Source organism: Bos indicus x Bos taurus, chromosome 25, assembly GCF_003369695.1.
Source record: "Bos indicus x Bos taurus breed Angus x Brahman F1 hybrid chromosome 25, Bos_hybrid_MaternalHap_v2.0, whole genome shotgun sequence".
NCBI lineage: Eukaryota > Metazoa > Chordata > Mammalia > Artiodactyla > Bovidae > Bos > Bos indicus x Bos taurus.
This window is the reverse complement of record NC_040100.1, coordinates 32144499-32165869: the sequence shown is the minus strand read 5'-3', so window position 1 is coordinate 32165869 and position 21371 is coordinate 32144499. Positions and strand designations below refer to the sequence as shown.

The following is a 21371-nucleotide window of genomic DNA, read 5'->3' as shown; positions in this document are numbered from 1 at the left end:
GGGGCCTAGCCTCTTGGCTAGGGTGCAATGGGGTCAGACCTGGAGGTCTGCCGTCTGCCCATTCATTCCTTCCTTCAGACAAGCAAATATCATATACTCTTGTAAATGTACAATTTTGCAATGCACAGGCTAGAACATAACCTACAACAGCACTGGGTGGAAATCAGGGAGGGCCCTCTGAAAGATGGAGTGGAAGAACGTTTCAGCTGAAGGAAACAGCACAGGCAAAGGCCCAGACGTGGGAAACAGCATGGTGCATTTGAAGCAGGAAGACACCAACCCAGAGTGGATGGAGCAGAAAGAGCGTGGTGACTATGGCCTTGAGGGTGGGGCCCTCCATCTTCTCCCAGAGGGCTCTGCTTTTTTTTTGTCTGTGCTGGGTCATTGTTGCTGCCCAAGGGTTTTCTCTAGTTGCAAGGAGTGGGGGTGATGCTCTAGTTGTGCTTGGGCTTCTCAATGCAGTGGCTTCTCTTGTTGTGGAACATGGGCTCGAGGGTGCACAGGCTCAGCAATTGCAACCCATGGGCTCAGTACTTGTGGTGAGGGGGCTTAATTGCCCCACAGCATGCAGAATCTTCTGGGACCAGGAGGCAGGTGAATTCTTAACCTGTGGACCACCAGGGAAGTTCCAAGGACTCTGCTTGAGACTGGAAAAGACATTTCCAGACAAGATGACCAGTTCTCAGGATGAGGTGCTCCACCTGCCCCCTCCTACCTTGCAAGCCAGAGGCAATGGTCCAGGGAACTTGGGCCACAGAGGCCTTGAAGGACCCACTCTTGCCCCTCTTACAGCCAGCTGGCCACAAGGGGAAGGGGTGTCCTCGTCCTTGACGACCTTCCTGGGTGGACAAGTGGACTGCCTGGCAGTCATTCCCAGGGCAAACAGGCCTGGCCTCCAATCCTGTCTTTATTATATGTGGGCTGTGGTACTTCAGTTCTCTGGAACATCAACTGCAAAATGAGCAGCTCTTCCTTTCCCAGTTGTCTCCATGAAGTGTGTTGAGAGGAGAGCACAGGGCCTAGCGCTGGGTGAGGCCTAATCGCGGGGGCTATTATGTTCAATAACCATGATTAAAAGAGGCCAAAAAGGCTGCAAATCCTGTTTCAGCCCGCAGCAGAATGAGAGCTCTGCTGAGGTCAGGGTCCTTGCTTGTGCTGTTCGTGGTTATTCCGGCCACCACTGGTACACCCAGCGTACATGGTTGGCGTTCCACAAACGTCGAAAGAATGGATGGATGATGCAGTAATGAACTAATTAATAAACAACTGAATGACCAGCTCCCGCCCCGAGGGAGGACATGTAACTCAGGGGTCCTGCCTGTCTTTTGTCCTGCCGGGGCAGCTTGCCACACTCTTACCTGCTCTGCACCTCAGTTCTCGCTTGTTTGCTGGCGGGAGTAAGGGAAGCCTCTGGGGGCTGGAGGCGGGGGTTCCGGGCACCGGGGCCCCGCACCCACCCGCGCCCAATCGCCGTGCGCCGAGGCCGATCCCGCCCCCCGCCCCCAGTCCTGCCAGCTGCGATCAGCCCCCGCCCCGCCTGTGCGGCCCGCCTCGCGCGCACGTGACTCCGCCCCGGCCCGCCCCGCCCAGTCGTCCAAGCGCGGGCTCCCATTGGCTACTCAGGGAGGACCCCGCCCCCCCGTTCGGGGGCGGAGCCGGAGACGCCCCGCCCGCCGCAGAGCGGGGCTCCTGCGTCCGGACGGTGCGCGGCGGCCGGACCGGGCTGGCGGGCGGGCGGAGCCGGGCCCCCGGGGCTGCTGCGGGGCGATCGGGCCGGGCTGCGGACGGCGCCATGGTGAGCGGAGCCAGGAAGGGCCGGGGAGGGGGCGGGTGCCGGGTGCTCGGGCCCGGCGGGGCCCTGCAGAAGGGGAAGGGGCGGCCCCGCCTGGGGTTGGGGCGAGCGCTGGGAGGCTCGGTCGCGGGCTGGGGGGTCGCTGCGGCGGGGGAGGGGCAACCTGGGCTGGGGGCGCGGCTTCGGGGGGAGGGTCTGTTCCGGGGGGCCGCGCCCGCGGGCGGGGGTTCTTTGTCCGCTGCGCTGCGTAGAGATCGGGACAAAGGAGGCGGCGGGGGGCGGCGGCGGCGGCTTTGCAGGGAGCGAGTGTACCCCCCAACGCAGTGCGTGCCCCTCACCGCGGCCCGCAGTTGGGCGCCCCAGGCTGGCCGCGGGGCTCCTCGGGACACTTAGAGATTTTCAAAAATTAACAGGAGGCGGGGATCCTGGCAGCCTTCGGGGTGGTCAGGAGGAATCCGGGGGGTAGGAGAGGGGGTCCTGGCGACGTCTGGCGCCCACTTCGTAGGTGGGGAAACTGAGGACGGGCTGCGACGTTTGGTGCCCGGTTCCGTCGGCGGTGACTGCGCGGCGTGGGCATGACTGGGTCTCGTGGTCCCGCGTCCCCCAAGCTCCCTCCCCCAGTCAAGCCGACTGGAATTGCTTCTCCAGCTGTCGTTCCCCTCCAGCTGTCCCCCCACCCCGGGCCGCGTCCCTTCCTCTCTCCAGCCTTTTCTTAGCTCTTTGGTAGAGGTGGGGAGACGACGGAGTCGCCTGGCAGGGTTAAATGAGAGGGTGCGTGGAGCGCGCCTGGCATCGCCTGGCATCGCGCCTGCACGTCGCCGGCGCTTGGCACGCGGGAACTGACCGGGCGCTTGTCATCCCCGTGTCCCCAGCATAGAGCCCTCAGCTCCAGTCACCCAGACTGCTCTGATGGGGGCGGACTGGGCTTAACCTGTCCCCCTTGACCTCTCAGGCATGGGAGCGGGGGAGGTGGGGTCAAAAAATATGCCATTTGAGTGTCAGAGTTGAAATCCCAGATTCTGGCTCCAGGGCTGCCTGGGTTTGAATCCCTGCACAGTTACTTTCAAGCTGTGTGACCTTGGGCAATTGACTTAACTTCTCTGAGCCACAGACTCTTGAGGTTGAGAGGTGATGATCTTTGTGAAGTGTTTAGCCCAGCGTCAGGCACAGAGTAATCACTGCCAACTTCTGTCAGGCATCTACTGTTATTACCAAAGTTGTCTGGCAAGTGGGCCTACCCCGGGGCAGCCTGTGAGAATGACCAGTGGCTGATTCACAGGGCACGGGCATAGGAGACTGAGACTGACCTTGGGGCAGTCCCTGGGACTCTGCCTGCACCAGCTTCCTCTTCTGCATAGGGGAACCTAGAGGGTTCTGGTGCGAATTTCCTCTTCTGGAGAACCGTGGTGTAATGGGTGGGTGGCGGAAGGTGAGGGTGACACTGGACGCAGAGCCAGGCACAGCGCAGTTAATCTCTCATCTGCATCGCCACTGTCCTCGCCCTGGCTCGTCAAGGGCAGTGGCCTGTGTGATGCTCCCTTGGGTCCGAACCCCAGCTCAGGCCTGGCACAGAGCAGATATTCCACTTGCCCCTTTGACGTGCCCCATCCTCCCCAACTGTCCTGTGTTCCTCATCAGAAACTGGGCAGGAAATGTTTCCAGTTTGTGAACTGGGGTCCCCCGAAGAGACAGAGCAGGGTTTGTTGGGACACCTGACGGATGGCTCTGTCGGGGGAAGGGGCATGGCTTAACTGTGCGGAGGTGGTTGGTCCCCTGTAAGCAGGACAGTCCCAGAAGGTAGCGGCTGCAGGGCGGAGGTAGCTAACTGGGGTCTAGCTGGGCTGGGTAGCACTTGTGATGTGCCCAGTTAAGCGAGAAGGTGGCAGCATGTCCCCTGAGGAAAGTGCTGTTTGTGGCACTGGGGCTGGACCAGGTTTTGTGCCCTTCTGGGAGCAGGTCCTTTGGAGAGGGGGGTGCTGTGAGGGGCCGCCCTGAGGTCTCCCTGTCCTCCCTGTGACACCCAGGAAGGTGTGGGGCCTGGCGACACACAATCCTGGTGGTTCCAGAGTCCCGTTGTCACGTTTCTGATCACTTCTCAGCCTCCCCACAGCCTGGCTGGTGAGGTCAGGGTCTCGTTCCCATTTTGCAGGCTGAGAAACTGAGGCCGTTAGGGGCAGCTTGCTTGGCTGAGTCATAGTAGCTCATGATATTGAGTGGAGGGATGGGATGGGGTGAAGAAAGGGACTCGAATTGAATCTGTTCTGTTGGAGGCTGAGGCTCTACTAGGCCTGGGTGCAGGGACCTGTGGAGTGGGGTTAAGACTTCATTTTGGGGTCCCCTGAAGAGGCAGGGGTGACACACACAACCTTACATTGAGGAAGACCTAAGCGGTGGGCCTCTGAGGCCAGCAGGACAGTGGGAGATGCCTGGCTTGCTGGTGGCTGAGGCAGGGGCAGTCCTTTAAACTCACTGGTGGCTGGTGGGGGCCAGGGTGGCAAGCTCAGAGAGGTGGCGTCTCAGGCACTGGGCTTGCATCTTGTTTTTCCAGGAGCAGTGAGTGAGGTCCCAGGGAGGTGTAGTGGGAGCACGGAGGGTTGGCACTGTGTGTTTGGGGGTCCAAACGGCCTTGAGCTTCCAGCGCCAGCCTCCCTCCTGACTAAGGGAGCTGGCAAGGAGCTGCTGCGGAGGTTGGGGGAGCATGGCCCGTCGCCCACCCCTAGAGTGCCTTGGCTGTGCGCTGGCTCCCGGGCTGGCCTGCCCCTCTCCGCCTGCACTTGGAAGCCCCTGCCCTTTGTTCTGCTGGGCCCCACTTTTGGGTCCATGTTTCTACCCGGGTTCACTCTTGGATAATCCGCTCAAGCTCCCCCCGCCTTAGTTTTCCCACCTGTGAAACTCAGATGGGAACCCTGAGGATTGCTAGTTGCCAGCTTATTAGGAGGATCAGATGATGGTGTGGGATAAAGTGTTAACCACTTGAATGAGTGTTCTGAAGGGGTCCAGGTTTCCCACGTACCATTCTGGGCATTTACCCAGCCTGCGATCCTCCCTGTCCTGCCCTGTGCCCTTTCCTAGCTCAAGGTGAGGAGGGGTCAACTGACTTGCAGGAGACATCTTAGCTTAGCAGGAGGGAAGCCCGGAAGAGATGGAGCCATCGGTAGGGTCCAGCCCAGGCCATGAGGGTTGAGGGGGGGAACTGACCGGCCTCAGGTTGCTCTGGGATCTGTATCTCGGTGACATCTTCCCTTGTCCACAGCCCATGTGGGGACAGCTACCCCTCCAGGGGCTCAGGTCAGGCCTGCCTGGGACCCACCCCGACGCTCAGGCTGCAGCCTGTCCTTCCTCCTTGGTAGCTTTGAGATTCGGGGGTGTTCAGGGGTGGGAGCTGCCTAGGCCAGCTGCCTAGGACTGCTGCTTCCCCCGAGCTTGGAGTGGTGGGTCAGCAGACAAGTATTGAGCACTTGCTGTGTGCTGGTGACAGGGCTGGGGCTCCAGCAATGGGCAGGATGGATGGCACCCTCCTCCAGGCTCAGAGTCCACTGCGGGAAGGAGTTGGCAGCCAGGGAAGCACCTTTCCTGACCCAAGAGAATGTCAAGTGGCAAAGAGCACCGGGAAACAGGAGGAAGTAAGACAAGACCAGGGCCAGTGGGGGTGGGGGGCGTCTGGAGCCTGGGGAGTCTGGGGAGACCGTCCCCCCCACCACCCCGCAGAGGCATCTTCTGAGAAAGTTCCCTCTGATGGGAAACAGCCAGTCACGGGACGTGCAGGGAAGAACACCACAGGCAGAAGGAACGGAAAGTGCAGAGGCCTTGGGGAGATAGGTCGGAGGCAGTAGGGTGTGAAGAAGCTGGGGAGGCAGGGGAATTCGGATTCTCTGCCGGTACTGGGGAGGGCTCTGAGCAGGAGATGACGCGACTAGATTTTGTAAAAGACGGGTCCTCAGGAAGTACTTGCGGAGGGAATGAAGTAATAAACACACACATTTGGGGGTGGGGGAGGGAACTCCGACCAAGTGTGACTGTGGCCTGGTCACCTGGCTCTGTGCTCCCTCGAGGGAGACACCCAGACCTGGTTCCGCCCCCTCCTCCTGGCCTGGGGTGCCGGGGGCGTGGGGAGGGGCAGCAGACAGGGTTTAGAGGTCACCGCCCCTCTCGGAAGGTCCCTTGGAGATGGGGCTGCCTCTGCCTCCGTTTTTTCATCAGTCCTGGGAGCCCTGGTTCTCCCCCAGGACTCTGGGGGCACTTCCTGGGTTCCCCAGCTGGTTTGGCCCCTGGGGTCCCCATCCCCAGGTTCTTGCTGCCATTGTTTGATTTCTGACTTCCTGTCCCCAAACCCACTCCCTACCCCCTAGTCCCCAAACACACACACTTCCTCTTCCGAATTGATACTGACTTCCCTTCCTGTCCAAGAACCCAGAGTGGGGGCAGGCACCCCAGCAGGCTCTGGACACCCAGGAGGGCAAGTGGAGAGGGCAGGGTGGAGAGGGACTGGCGTGCTCCCAAGTGGGAAGAAAGCATGGGGGTTGGGATGGGTTTACCCGGTGCTGCCAGCAGGCTCTAGTGGGAGTGGGGTTGGGGGAGGGGTCACCTGTCCTACCTGGAGGCCCGAGAAGAGAACGGGCTGAGCAAGGTTGTGGAAGCTGATGGCAGCCCTGATGGTGGCAGGGGAGAAGCCAGGAGGACATGCCCTGGGCGGCACAGAAGTGTGTGGGGCCACCCCTGGAGCAAGTATGCCAGCCTGGTGCTGACACTGAAGCCAGGGTGGCAGACTGAGATGGGTGCCCTGAAGGGAGGAAGGGAGGAAGTGCAAACCGCAGGACCAAGGGGGCTTCCTGCACTGAGGGGTCAGGAAGGCTCCCTGCCTGGGCTGGAACTAACCAGGGCAGAGTTCTCAGCCTCCGCATGATGTTTGGGACCTTTGGGGAGGCATCCGCAGCAGTGTGGGAGGTTTAGCAGCACACCTGGTCTCTATCCAGTTGGTACCAGTAGCAACCCCCCCAACCCCACACCAGTTATAACCAAAAATGTCTCCAGACATTGCCAGATGTCCCCTGGGGGGCACGACTGTCCCCACTTAAGAAGCACTGAGCCAGGGTTAGGGGAGCAGAGCATTTGGGCAGAGGGACCCGGCTGGGCAAAGGCCTGGAGGTAGAAGGAGGTGGGGTCAGCGGGAGATGAGCACGGGCTGGGGCTGCTTCGTATCGATTCTGAAGGTCACTGTAAGGACCTGGGGCCTTTCTGCTGAGTGACGGGGCACTGGCTGCAGTGGTCCAGGTGGGCCGGGGAGCCCGTTGAGAGTGATGACAGCAGCCTGGCCCTGGAGGTGGTAAGAAGGGCACAGACTCCAGGTGTGTCGTCCCCTCCAGCCCCAGACCCCCCTGCCAGTGTGGTGGTGGGAGCAGGGCAGGAGTTTTCTCAAGGCCTGGTCCCTGGACAGACTCAGGGACATTGACTTTGCTGCCCAGAACGTGGTCCTGGGGTGGGGGTGGGGGGAACTCCTTGGTGTGGAGGAGAATCATTGCTAATTAAGGCTGTCATTGCTCAAGGACAGCACTCCATCCTGTTTGGAGGGGACACCTTCCCCTTCCAGCACTGTCTACCTGTACTGATGTCAGTCTTCTCCAAAAACAGCAGCTTCAGACAGCTGAGCACCAGCTCTGCGCCAGCCCGGTGCCCAAGGCGCCCCGGTCTCTCCTGCACTCTCACGACCACCTGGCTGTTACTATTATTTGCTCCATGTGTGGTCAGGCAGGAGACGTTAAAAAGGGCTTGGTCTGGGACCCAGGGGAGCCACCACCTCCAACCTCAGGGGGCTGTCCCTGCCTGCCCCTCCTCTACCCCATACAAACCAGCTGATCTCCACTGGCTGCATGTGGAATCTTCCCAGACCAGGGATCAAACCCCCTCAGCTCCTCACGCTTGCTAGTGGACCCACCTGCCTTCCGAGCCTTAGCAGATGGTGTTCCACTGCCAGGAACGCTTCTCTCCAAGGGCTGACCTTCCCGCATGTCCCAGCATCACCTCCCCGGTGTGTGTCGCCTGCTCCGCCCAGTTTAACCTGGTGGCACCTGGTCCCCTGTGTTCCCAGTGTGACTTTCCTGCATTTGTAGCAACAGGTGTGTGGCATATTGACCTGTCTGTAGTCTGGCTCCTGCACTAGACGCTGAGCCCAGTCAGGGCAGAGGCCAGTCTCTCCCGCTTCTCCTGTGCCCTCCTCAAAGTTCCCCAGCCAGGGCAGCTACAGCTCCTTTGGGAGCAGAGGCTGTCACCCGCTGCACAGTCTCACAGGTGTACCGGAAGGCTCGCTGAGCTGTATACTTCCCCGGTCGGGGCTGATGTCATTTCCCTGCTTTCGAATCCCTCGTCTCTGTCTGTCTCGAAGCACTGGCTCCTTTCATCTGTGAGCACTTACTAAACACCCAGTGGTGCTGGGTTTCTAGAACATCCATTCACCTGGAACAGACGCTCTTTCAGCCTCCACTGCGGTGGGGTCACAGGCCTCGGGTGCTGCCTCTCCTGCCTCTGCCGCACAGGTTCCCTCCCTGAGCGCGGGTGACTGGCTGGCTGGTAGCAGAGGCACTGAAGGTATGAAATGGAAGCAGCTGGGGTGAGCAAAGAACGCTGGTGGCATCGTGAGCCAAAAAAACCAGCAAACGGCAACCGGCCTGTTTTTCACTAGGATGAGGGCGGCCCCGGTCAGGCTTACAAACTGATTAAAAATAGACCCGGTGGAAGACCCAGCGAGAGCGTGTGAGCCGCCAGGGTCCCCAGCAGAGTGTCCCATCGTCTTGCTTTGTCTTTCAGGGCTTTCGGGTCCAGCCTTGCTGAGCTGTCCCCTCGCGAGACCTTCCTGCGGAGCAAGCCCCTGCCCCTACGAGCGCTGACCATGTCTATCATGGACCACAGCCCCACCACGGGAGTGGTCACGGTCATCGTCATCCTCATCGCCATCGCCGCCCTGGGGGCCTTGATCTTGGGCTGCTGGTGCTACCTGCGACTCCAGCGCATCAGCCAGTCGGAGGATGAGGAGAGCATCGTAGGGGATGGTGAGACCAAGGAGCCCTTCCTGCTGGTGCAGTACTCGGCCAAGGGACCGTGTGTGGAGAGGAAGGCCAAGCTGACCCCCAACGGCCCTGAAGTCCACAGCTGAGCTGGGATGCAGAGGCTCCTGGGCCTGTTTGTAGCCAGCCGGGAGAGGCACAGGAGGGGCGAACCCACAGACATGCCTCCGCCTAAGAGGAAGGGTTGACACTTTGCTGGCATGGCCTCGCCAGGCTTCATCATCGCATGCACTGACTCCCGGGGTCCCAGCAGTCCCAATCCGGGGCTCGCTGGCCCTGGGCAACCCCTCAGCGTCCTGGTGGGACTGCCCATTGCAGGCAGTGGGCAGACCTGACCTAGCCGGGGCTCTCGGCCCCACAGCGCTTTTGTTACTTGAATGTTTAGCTGAGCCTGTTTTTGATGGAGCTACTACTACTGTAACGCGTGAACTCACAAGCCTGTGAACTGTAAATAGGCCCCGGAAGCACGTGCTTAAGCCTCTTTTGCTGATTTTTAAAAATATCGCGTGTAGAGCACATGGGATTGTCCGAACTAAGGCTGAGCTGAGTCAAGGCAGTGGGGGAGAGTGGTTTTAGACGTGTAAGGCCCACGTGGCACTTGGCAGGGGCCTCTGATACACGTGCGTCTGTACGTATAGGACGTGACATGTCGGTTTTAAGCCTCCTAGCAGACCCTTCGGGGTGCCTTGGTGGTTTGCTTTGTGAGCGATGAATGGAATCGGGGGCGCCATCCGCCCCCGTGCCCCGCCCCGCTAGCTCCTGGTAGATGAGGTCGTTAAATGGCTGTTCCCTGTTGCCGGTGGAGCGATTGCAAGGAAGCTGCTGCGGCTGCTTGGGAGCCGGTGAAGGACGAGTCAAGGCACGAGTCCCGAGGCTGTCAGGCGTCCCAGTGGCAGAGCAGTTTCTGGCCCCCGTGGTCTTGAGCATGCTGGGCGCCCCGCCCCCCACCCGGCTTTACTGAGCGCTGGCTTTGCTGGAAAACACCAGAGCTGCCGCCTTCACCCGCATCCGAAACCCAACTGGCCCAGGAAGGGGAGACAATGGCGGCTTTAGTTTGTTGTTGTATTTAATGTTTTCTGCACTGGAGGGGGGCGGGGTTTAGTTTCCCCTCTGTTTCCCCCTCCTGCCCTTTTCACAGATCTGCTTCCTTTCCGCTCAGATTCCCACCCACCTGCTCCATTTCACTGTCCTCAGCCGGCCACCCACAAGGAGGGTCCCCTGACCTTGCTCTGAGAGTGCCCAGTGTCGTTTCTTGGGTCCCTGAGGAAGCAGGAGCCCCGAGCAGCCTGTACTTCAGTAGGCGGGTAGGGGGAGAAGGGGCTTAAGGTTCAGGACTTGGTTTTTGCAAAGATGAGGAGCTGGATGGCCACGGACACCCCACCACCACCCCTTGCCCCTCCACAGGGTCCCTTGTGTAGACTTCAGTGAACTCGGGTTTTTAATCACACCACTGTAAACAGTCCTAAACGATGATTAGATGGTGATTTGTGTGCGCATCCTTGGGAATAAACTGGAGGCCAGCCCTGGCAGAGCTTCGGAGCGCTGGCCCCCAGCACTTGAGCCTCCTGCCGCAGGAGAGGTGGCGAGCGCCTGGCTAACCCCAGGCTGCTGCCACCCTGTCAGAGCTCCCCCCCAGAGTTCTGGCCTCCTGGGCACGCTGAAGGCGGCTCCTCTGGCCTCATCCAGATTTCCCCTAAAAAAGTGTGTTGAACTAATCCAACTTTCTAGAACCCCTAGGAGGGAGCTTAGGGAACACCTTTCTTAGCAGTGTACCCCTCAATTAAGGGTCCAACCTTAAATGATGGCTAGGGGGGAGGGGAGGGGTAGCTAGTTAAAAGACAATTTGAGCTGAAAGCAGGGTTGAGACAGCATAGGATGCTACTGAGGGATCCTTAGAAGGTGGCCGGGCTTTAGAGCAGGGGAGAGGCTGCCTTTGGTCCCTACCCGGGGATGGCTAAGTGTGAGACGAGACCAGCGGAGGCCGGACACAGTGTGGGCTGCAGGCGGGTGTCAGGTTCTAAAGGGGTTAACTGGAAGGTCAAGGAGGTGTGCTTTCTAACGGAGGACATAAAACTGGGGCAGGTGTGGGGGTGTCTGATCCATTCCCCTCACATTTCAGAGCTTCGGGCTTTCTACCTCTACTTTCTGCAGCCGGTGGTCAGCAGCTGAGACTGTCTGTCCTTCCCCCAAGTAACCGAAGCACATGTATTTTCAAATCTCTGAACCTGACCCTGAAAACGACCACCGCTTGACTGTCAGGCTTGCCCCGAGCTTCTTACCATGCCCCTGCAGTTTCAGTTTTGAGAACATGAAGCGTCACTTTCTCCTTAGTTTCACTCTTGGGGGGTCCTTATCTGTTGACATCTATGCCTCTGGCACCGGGCACATCAGCATGGTGTCCTTGCCGGTTCAGAGGCACAGTGGGGCTCTAGTGGGGTCTCTGGGGTAAGTGGAAGGGCCCACAGGACTGGTGACCAACCACACAATAGCTCTCATTGTTCTTTGTCAATAGCTACTTTTTTTAGCAGAGACACCAGAGCCACGTACTCCAATGGCTCAGTTAAGTTATGACCTCTCATTGAATTCTTTCTGAATAGCCCAACTGTTGCGTCCAAGTTTCCTGACTTGTCAGTCAGGACGTTAGCCTTTCATCCTGCGTGTCATGGCAGAGGCAACAGGAGGGGGATGGGGAGGGAACTCCGACACTGAGCCACTGAAACAGGGACTAACTTTTCTGACGAATCTTCACATGGACTGTGCTACTGTTTTTTGTCTCAAAGCTACCAAGTTTGTGCAATAAGTGGAGGGGATGTCACCCCTGTTCAATAAAAGCTGAATGACATTCAAGTTGATTTTCTAGACCACTGAGAAAATCTTTATTTACAATAAATTTCAATAAAATTTGCATAAATATATTCCCAATGTACAGTTTTCTCCTTTGATTTCTTCATGTCATTTTCCAAAGTCAGTCTGTCCGATTCTCAGGGCTCCCTTCAGAGGCCAGTGTGGAGCTGATGTTGGCAGGCAGGGGCGTGCTGGCGGGCAGCCGGGGGGCACCTGGGGGCTCGGGGTGCTCTGAGCGTGCCTTGCTTGGGGGCACGCGGTCATCCGCCCCGTCCCTGCCCTCCAGCTTCTGCTCCATGGTAGCCACCAGGATCTTGAGCCACGTGTTCTCAGTGAGGAGGGTTTCCGAGGCGTCAGCCAGCTCCTGGAGCTTGCGGGCCACCTCATCAAGCTCCCGGGTCTTATGCTCGTAGAGGGCCTGCAGCTGCTCGCTGTGCAGCCGCAGCAGGTCATGCTGCCGCTCCAGCGTGTGCTGCTGCCGGAGCAGCCGGTGCTCGTCCCTGCGTGCGCTGGCGAGCCGGGCCTCCACCTGGACCTGCGCCCGCTGCAGGGTGCCAATCTCTGCCCGCAGCTTCCGGATCTCTCTCTCCAGGTGGGCGATGTGCCCCTGCTGCAGGACCGCCTCGTTCTGAAGACACTCTGCGGTGGGAGGGCCAGCCAGGTTCCGGGGGTCGGAAGCTGGGTCTGAGTGATGCAGGATGAACCGCAGCAGGTTGGGAAGGGTGATGGGAAGGTCTTCAGGGTATTTCACACTTAGGTCCTTTCTGGAGAGAAAGGGGGAAGGAGTCAAAGATCAGAGAGCCAGGCCTATGTTCTTAGTCCAAAACCAGGCTGCCAGCGAAGGTCAAGCTGCTGTTTCCTACCAAAAGGAAGTCCGCTCGGGAAATGTCATCCGGAAAAATGTTCCACACACATGAGGGTGTCCCTGTGCTGGTTCTGTAATTACAGTGGTTTATCTCAAAGACGTGTCTGCTCCTGAGGACAAAGGGCTCAGACTCTGTTCACAACCTTCCAGGAAAGATAAGAGCTCCCAGGCCGAAAGCCAGTGGTGTGTCAGGAAGAGTGTCCTGGGGCCAGATCGCCACCACATCATTCCTGTGGCCATCAGCAATGCTTGGTGAGATGCGGAAAACCTCCAACACTCAGCCTGGCTCTTCAGCAAGCATTTATTACACATTATCTGAGCAAGAGTTCTCAACTAGAGTGACTGTATCCCCAACCCTTTGGACAGTGGGCAACACCCGGAGATACATTTTACTGTCAAGATGGGGAAGGTGTTACTGGAGCCCCACCCTTGACAGACAGATTGAGGGGCTCTGAAGAATGAAGGCTGCCCAGCCCGAAGAAAAGACAAAAGGTGTTCTATCAAAGGGTAGCCCTTTCCCTATGAAAGAAAGATCACAGGGAAATTAAAACCAGATATGCCCCATTTTATATGTTTATGGAAAATTTCAGGTAAATGGAATAATTTTTTTTTAAACTTTGGGGGTAAGCACATAACCATGTCTTCCTTTAAAGCATAGTTTCCTTAACATGTAAGGTTTCTCCACTGGGGCCTCCCAGCCATTCAATCGACAACTGAGAACACCCTGGCCCCTGTGAAGAGCGGGCAAGGACGGGCAAGCAGAGATTGGATCTGCCCCCAAGTTCTGCAGCACAACCTGATCTTCCAGGACACAGCAAATGTGAACCGTCCCCAGCAAAAAGCTTAGTGTGTGTATCTGGGGACACAGGACAGAAAATGACACTGGTAAGCATGCTGTTTTTCAGTATCTGGAGCAATCTCCATGAACCTACCTGAAGGGTGTGCTAAAATACTTTCAAACTCCTTTAGCAGCAAGGACACAGAGCGTCAACAAGCTGCTTCCCAAATGGTAATCGTTTTGCAGGAGTGGTGGTAAAGGTCCCACTGTTTATCTGACTCTTCTGGAAGTTCACCAAGAGCACATGTATGCACCTCTATCTAGCACGCAATAAAAGGCCAAATGCAAATTGGCCAATGGACTATAATAGAGAAGGAGGGTAGGCTGCTCCTCTAAAGAAGCGAGGTCCTTCCCCAGGGGCCACGCTAGAAGGAACCCCCTCCTACTTCCAATGTGCTGGCCCAGCACCGGGCCAGAGTACCTGCCTTGTGAAAGGTCACACAGAAGACGTGGTGGAACAAGAGTGGCTCTGAGATGCCCCTGAGTGGGAAGGTAGCCCTGCAGGAGGAGGCGGCGGCCCAGGCACTGTGGCAGAGGACAAGCTCTCTCCTACAGTTTCACTTTCATGATTATTAAATCCAACGTGCTCACTGAGGGCAATTTGCAAAGGGTGTAAAAAGCACACGAGGCATTCACCAGACCACTTGTAAGCCTCACTCCTGCAAAACCATCACCATCAACCCCTTGATACCTTTCCTTCTGCACATATTTTAACCCAGTGCATGTGTAAATTTATATTTTACCAAAACGCATATGCACTTTTACATTCTCTTCACGGAAGATAAGCATGTGACTGTGAGGAAGGTCTTACCGCATGTTGTCAGCCTTTTCATGTCCTCTTTTGCAAGCTGTCAGCTCTCTCTGCCCATCTACCTTCTGAGTAAACTGAATACTCACCTTGGACCAGCTAGTGAGGAGCTTATTCACTTCTGATTACCATTTCTTTTTAGGAAATAAGAAAAAAATTCTGTTCCTGGGCTGCCCTGGTGGCTCAGTGGTAAAGAACATGCCTGCCAATGCAGGGCACACGGGTTCGATCCCTGATCCAGGAAGATCCCACACGCCGTGGAGCAGCCGGGCCAGAGCACCACAACTACTGAGCCTGTGCTCTAGAGCCAGGGAGTGCCAACTACCAAGCCCACATGCCCTAGAGGCCCAGGCTCTGCCACAGAAGAAGCCACCGCAACGAGAAGCCGGCACACTTCAACTAGAGAGTAGCCCCTGCTCGCCACAACTAGAGAACACCCTCATGCCTCAGAGAAGACCCAGCACAGCCAAAAATAAATAAATATTTTATAAAAAAGAAAGTTTCCATTCCAGGGCAGTAAGACTTTGGTTCTCAAGCTCTCTGTTAAACTAGAACTGGACAGTCTTCTCTATTTAGTATTTACTTCCTTGACTTTTCAATTCAGGGAAACAAGAAAGGGCTGCAGCACCCTTCCTGCAGGGCATGAGCGACTCCCTTGGGTGGCCTCAGAGTGAAAAGTGCCCAACCCAAACACGAAACCATCTAGCTGCTGGGAACGCCTTCCTGCAAAGGCATGTGATGGGGGTTATGACTTCACCGCTTTTTCAAACTAGGCTTGAAATTTGAAAAATGAGGCGTTAAACTTCACCTCTGTCCGACAAAAGGTGAAATTGCTTGTGTCACTGTCCATGCTTCCTGGACTGTGTGGCACTTGAGATGCTTCTTAGAAAGAAAAAGGCTCATCACCGCTCAGCGGTGGAATGGGGTGAGTCACGCTCTGTTTTTAGTGCATGATCTGAAAAGACCCTACTACCACAGGAAGTGTACCAGCAAAAATTCTTTGAGATAGAGAGGAAAAACCAAGGAAATGAATCAATACACGTGAAGGAAGCACTCTCCTTAGAGAAACACACGAAGCACGACAGTGGCTGCAATAAATAGTAAAAGCGAGCGCTGGAGAATAAAACACGTGAGGTAGACAGCATTACTAAACTCATCCTGCGAGTGCTTTTCCCTGAGAAGATATTGTCAAACCCATGTGACTGAGTCTCTGAGGACCCATCCTTTTAAAAACAAAAAGGAATTTATACAAAGAGAACATTTGGTTTGTCAGGCTTTAAAAGGCCAAGAGCTAATTTCCTTTCTACCAAAACATCCGGATCCACGTTCGCTGACTGCCAGGTTGGCGTTCTTTTGCTAACCTAACGACCATCCTGTGCCTGGGCTCTCAGGGAGGGTGCCCTGATGGCTGGCCTTGGAGTGCCCTTAGATGAATGTGGAGAGATCAAGGTGACAGCCCTTGAAGTGACATTCACGGGAAGAAGGCTCTGTGAGCCCTAGAGTGGGGGTGCAGCGGGTAGGAGAGCCTCTTTCCTCCCTGCACCAGGGAGCCGAGGAAGCCATCCGCAGGGCTCAATGAGAAATGAATGACTCACGTGGAAGCAAGCAAGCCAGGCCTGCGTCCCCGAGAGCCCAGCCATGAGCTACTATTTTGCCCACTTGAACCTGGGGCTCTTTGCTGTCAATCTCAGCACACACTGTGTGCTCATAAGGCCAAGAAGGGGAACGAGTTCCAGTGGCCATATTCATGCTTGTGTAAAGCACACTCCGGGAGGGGCACATTTATTAAAACCACTACACCTGACACCCTGACACCAAAGCCCTTTTCCCCTTGGTCCCTAGTGGTACGTTTCAAACAATGCATTTTATTCTCAATATTTTAGTAATATATAATGATTTACGTTTCACTTTTGTGAATTACCTCAAACCCATTTTATTTTCAGCAAAAGAATCCCATCTGCCCAAATACTGGGGGGAAAAAAAAAATCAGCATTACCTGTTACAGGGAAAAAATAAGACAGTAGGAAGACGATCAACCATGAATTCCCAAGGAAGATCATTCTGAGATACATCGATCCTGGTAAAGGGAAAGAACAGAAAATGTAAAAGAGTGGCCCAAGAAACTCCAACCCGGAACCTGAAAGCATCTTCTCAAGTAACTTAAGAACCCGGAGCGCTGTGTGTGCCACACGGACCGGCCCCTGGCAGTGAGCACACCACTGGCAGGCACAGCGCACGCGAGAAACACCGAGGCTTTCAGGACAGGCAACTGCTCACCTGACTCGCGGAGGGAAATGTAGTGGGGTTTTGTTGTTCCTTTGATGTGGACAATTTTTAAGTCTTTTATTGAATTTGTTACAATATTGCTTCTGTTTCATGTTTTGGTTTTTTGGCCAGGAGGCATGTAGGAGCCTAGCTCCCCGACCAAGGATCAAACCTGCACCCCCTGCATTGGAAGGCGAAGTCTAAACCACTGGACCACCAGGGAAGTCCTGAAATGTAATGTCTTGAAAGTAAAAGTGAATTCCAAAAAAGAATAAAAAAGTCTCACTGACACCTGACAGGTAGTCCACCTCACTGACAGGATGTGGGCAAGTACTTCAACCCATGAATCAACCCTGGAATAAGGAAATCACTGCACAAAATACATCGAGCCTCTGAAAATGTAAGAAAGCTGGGAACGAAAGATAATACTCTACATTTTGTAAGTCTAGACAGAGACCAAAAAAGTTGTATTTTCTTACCAGATTTTAGATTAATTTTCTAATACAGGAAATGACATCTGGGCTAAATTACCCAACCTGTGCGCTTGCTTTCTGCTGAACGAGGTGGAGGCACCTCTTCAGCCGGCACTGAGCTGGACCTGGAGGAGGGCCTCCCCACTCGCCCTGGGGACTGCTCAGCTGAAGCAAAAGGAACATCCTACGAGGAGGACGCAGACCGAGGAAGGCCCACTAGGCCAGGTGTCAGTATCCACAAACAGTACATACAAAAGATGGAAATGTTCTGAATCATTAACTTGACAGAAGTTTTCAGAATGTATAATTGGGAGCGGGAGAAATCAGCGCCATGCATTTGTCCAGAAGGATGAAATTCGCTTAAAAAAAAAATGACATAACCAAATCATAGCAGTTTTAAATAGCTTCACTAACAAAACAGCACTCCCGCCTCCCCCTGTGAAAGGCTACAGAGAACATCAGTCCTATTTTTTAAGCAAGTGGTTTATAATCAAATGCTTTTACTCCTGATTTTTTACTTCAAGGAAAAACTAAACGGTAAAATCAAAAAATATATTTGTAAACATCCCCTCCGAATTCCATTGGGCTAATCAGGACCTCCTTTCTGCCATTCTCATTCAAGTTCTGGTGTCTATGTCAACATACTGTGAAGAGCAGCAGTCGTATTTCACGTTATATTCTTTTCAAAATTAACTGTATGAGGTGCATTGTTCTAATGAAGAGGTAAAAATCCCATCAAATGCTCAACCATAATTTATGTAACCATTTTTCTCCTGTCAGATATAAATAACACTGCAATGATGAGCACATGCTTCTCTGGGAGTCCCATTTCCTTAATTCCCCAAAGTGAAATTAACTGGGTCAAAAGTATATAACCATTTTTGTGACTTCTTACAAATGGTACTAAAATGTTTTCCAAAAAGCTTATGCCAATTTACTTTCTCTATTAGCTACATCTGACTGTGACAATTTCATTTGATTTTATCAACACAAGATCCTACCAATGGGAATTCCCTGGCTGTCCAGTGGTTAGGGCTGTGCTTTCATTGCCCTGGGGACTGGGTTTGATCCCTGGTCAGGACCTGGAAGCCACATGATGTGGCCAAAACAAAACCAAACAAACAAAGATTCTACCACTCAAGAGCATTCATTAATAAATGTAAATGACATTTTGTTATTGTTTTAATTTACACTTACTAGATTATCATTTCCCTACTTCTTTATTCACTCTCTCCTCTTAGGTGGAAAGTCTGTTTTGTGACCTTTCTCTCACACTGCAGTCCTTCTCAGCTGTTTCTCCCTCCATCCCCCACTTCCTCTGTGGTAAGACACACATAACACAGAATGTGCCATCTTAACCATTTCTAAGTGCACAGTGCTTTCATAACGCTGTGTAACCATTACCAGCATCTGTCTCGGGCTCTTTCATCCTGCAAAACAGGAACTGACCCCACTCGACAACCACTCCGGTCCTCCCCACACCCCTGGGTAACCACCATTCTGCTTTCTACCTCTATGACTCTGACTACTCTAGGGGCCTCGCGCAGGGAAAGCGCACAGCGTTTGTCCTTCTGTGTCTCATTTCACTTAGCATGAACATCCTCAAGGTGCACCCATGTTACAGAACGTCCTTCCTAAAATTTTTAAGGCTGAGTAATATTCCACTATACGTACAAACGACATTTTTCTCTCAGCAGTTTCCTTAAACCACTTTAATTTCTCAGGGTCTGGAGTATGAAGGCCTGATTCTGAATCCTGATCCCTTATTTACAGGTTGCTTGACTCTGGGCAAGCTGCTGATATTTCTATGTCTCAGATTCATCCTCAGTAAAAGGACTGGTGATCACGCCTGTTCCACTGACTGTCCTAAGGATTAAGTCAGATACCGTGTATGTATGAAAGTCTCCCAGCACAGTGCCTCCTCCAGTGTGGCTCTAAGTCATTTGCAGCACACACAGAAGGAAAGACACACGTGCTGGCAAACACAGCTGCTGTCCTTCTGTGAGTCGGTTTTCTGTATTTTCACTGCACACTTTCCTAGTGAAATCTGTTCATCTTTCTTTCACTATTTGGCAAGTTTCCACCTCTCAAAGTAACCAGCAAATCCAATATTCTATTTTCTGTCATTTTCTCTGATTTGATCTTTTATATTTAATTCTACCTATCTGAAGGGGTTTTCTTGGGGAGGAGGGAGAAAGAAGATATAGCTTAAATTTAAATAATTTTCCCTCCGAACTGCCTACTACCTCATCCAAAAACTCTTTGAGCACTGTTTTTACAAAACAGTGATTTAAAATTCATTTGTTTACTGAAGATCCCACATACAGTGCCATGGAATCACACAACTAGAACACCACATGGGTATTAGCCCATCTTTCCTCTTCCTTTTAGGAATGAGGAGGGAAACAAGGCCTGCAGGAGAGATTCACTCCAGGTCCCAGGGCTGGTTGACAGTATGTCAGAGACAGGCCCCCTTTTGCTGGGCCAAGGCCCCAGTGATGTATATTCCAGAAAGCTGGCCACTTGGGGGGCTGTCTAAGCAAACAGGTCAGCACTGCTCCCACAGAAACACCCTCAACATCATGCAAGGAACACTCAGTATTCACCAGGAAGCCTCTGGCGCCAATGAGGTTTTGCTCATAGCTTCCAGCTGACAATCAACTCAGTCTTATCCAAGTCCACAGAAAACTGGCAGACCCTTGCAAGCCACGTGGCTAAGCTGGAAGCAAGAACAAAGACAGGCACCCAGCCCAGAGTGCGGCAGCATGGGCTTCCTTACCTCGCCACAGTGAATGTGTCTGAGGGCAGGAGCCGAGCTAGCTGGATGAAGACGTGATTGAGGGCTGGACAGAAGCCGCACCACTGTGCGTAGTAAAGTAGCAACACGTCCTGTGGGAAGAAGAAGTTGGCTGTTACTGGGCTTCTGGGGTCCTCACTGTACTTAAGAGCCTGGCAAGCATTCCATAAATGCTGCTCATGCACAAAGAACAGTGAAAATTTGATGTCTGGGTATTTTTTTTTTTTAATATTTATTTATTTGGCTGCACTGGGTCTCTTAGTTGTGACATATGGGATCCAGTTCTCTGACAAGGGATGGAACCCAGGCCTGTTGCACCGGGAGTTCAGAGCCTTAGCCCCTGGACCAGGGAAGTCCCTGATCTTTTGTTGGTGTTTTCAGTTATGTATTTTTAAGGATGCTTTGCACTCACAAAAGCACCATGTAATTCACGCACATTCTGCAGTAAGGCTGTCATGTGGCTAGTCTTCTGTACGTCAGCACCAACTGCTCCACCCATGACTGCAGCTTTGGAAATTATTTTAATAGGGACAGATAGCTTGATTTCTGCCTCGCTCGATTCCATACCTGTTTCTGAAGGACTACTTCCCAGAAAGTATCAGTCGTCACTTCAGTGATTAAACGCTGAGAAGTGAACTGGGTAGAGTCACTTCCAATAAGATGCCTTTTCAGGGGACTGTAGAGAACGCTGAAGTTTTGAATGAAAGACTCTAAAAATAAAGAGAAAATGAGATCAGCTCTTCTCTTGGTACAAGGAGAGTAGCTGGCCCACTTTATACTTTAAAAAGTGGGCTGGCTTCACAGGCCCACTGAAAAAAATCCACACAGGAGGGGACAGGGGGTTGCACTTTAGTTAACAAAGCACCACTCAAGAGTTCCATGGTCTACTGTGCACGGGCTAGGAATTCAATGCTCTTTTTTTCTAACACTGGTCCACAAGACACCAGAGACTGGGTAAGTCATCAATGAGTCACCATCGAGATTTCAACCTACAAGACCAAGACCTTTAAGCCTAACTACTGATGTAGTAACTGCACAAGCTACTGTAATGTGGGAGGTGTTCAAACACTCATTCAAATGAGGGTGAGGAGCTATGGTTTGTGTTTCCTTTACTAAAGTTCCTCAAGTTTCTTCTTTAATTAAAAGGTTAAGCGAAATAAACAACTATATTTAGTGGGAAAACAGCATCAATAAGACCCATAAATAATACAAAACCCTAACTTGAACCAGCAGTTTTACCCTCCCCACCAACGACTATGTTTTCAGATTCCTTTGTTTCATCTGTTTCATCTGAAGCAGCACTAATCTGAGTTTCATTTTTTTTCCCTTCTCTCTCCATTCTGAGGTCCTAGTGAACAATGACAGGCTCCATGGAGGAAGGAAGAAGGGAAGAAGGTTGAGTGAATACTAAAGAGAATCAGTCATCAACATCTGAATGACACTTAGTTGGTTTTTTCAAACATAAAACCCAGAACTGTTCACTAATTTGAATGAGGGCTGAATTCTGAAACTGCCCCAGAAATGGCTGACTTGAGAGTCATCTCTCCAAAACAACACAGTGGATGTTTTTGTATGAGAACTTTGACAAATTTTGTCACCAACCACAGGACAGAGAACAACAGAACTAGATG

General features: G+C 53.5%; 2 protein-coding genes and 1 long non-coding RNA gene across 8 annotated transcripts in view; 1 reads left to right on the top strand and 2 right to left on the bottom strand.

Annotated features, from left to right (window-relative positions):
- Positions 1-1487, bottom strand: part of LOC113883726 — a 55644-nt gene extending 54157 nt beyond the window's left edge. For all 4 annotated transcript variants that reach the window (XR_003508721.1, XR_003508720.1, XR_003508724.1 and 1 more), the window contains exon 1: positions 1359-1487. This is a non-coding gene — a long non-coding RNA (uncharacterized LOC113883726). The remainder of the gene's footprint in view (positions 1-1358) is intronic.
- Positions 1488-1687: 200 nt separating this feature from the next.
- Positions 1688-11772, top strand: SNN (stannin). Its single transcript, XM_027527378.1, has 2 exons — positions 1688-1795; positions 8594-11772. The coding sequence occupies exon 2, from the start codon at positions 8676-8678 to the stop codon at positions 8937-8939; it is 264 nt and encodes an 87-aa protein (XP_027383179.1). The 5' UTR covers positions 1688-1795; positions 8594-8675; the 3' UTR covers positions 8940-11772.
- Positions 11699-21371, bottom strand: part of TXNDC11 (thioredoxin domain containing 11) — a 60317-nt gene continuing 50644 nt past the window's right edge. For all 3 annotated transcript variants that reach the window (XM_027527375.1, XM_027527376.1, XM_027527377.1), the window contains 4 exons: positions 20308-20450; positions 19723-19832; positions 16202-16282; positions 11699-12458 (listed from right to left, as the gene is read on the bottom strand). In XM_027527375.1, the coding sequence (XP_027383176.1) occupies positions 11816-12458; positions 16202-16282; positions 19723-19832; positions 20308-20450 (977 nt within the window). In that variant the 3' untranslated portion in view covers positions 11699-11815. The remainder of the gene's footprint in view (positions 12459-16201; positions 16283-19722; positions 19833-20307; positions 20451-21371) is intronic.

Bases quoted from the DNA above. Each gene is read 5' to 3' on its own strand.
- SNN (XM_027527378.1), top strand. From the start codon at position 8,676: ATGTCTATCATGGACCACAGCCCCACCACGGGAGTGGTCACGGTCATC.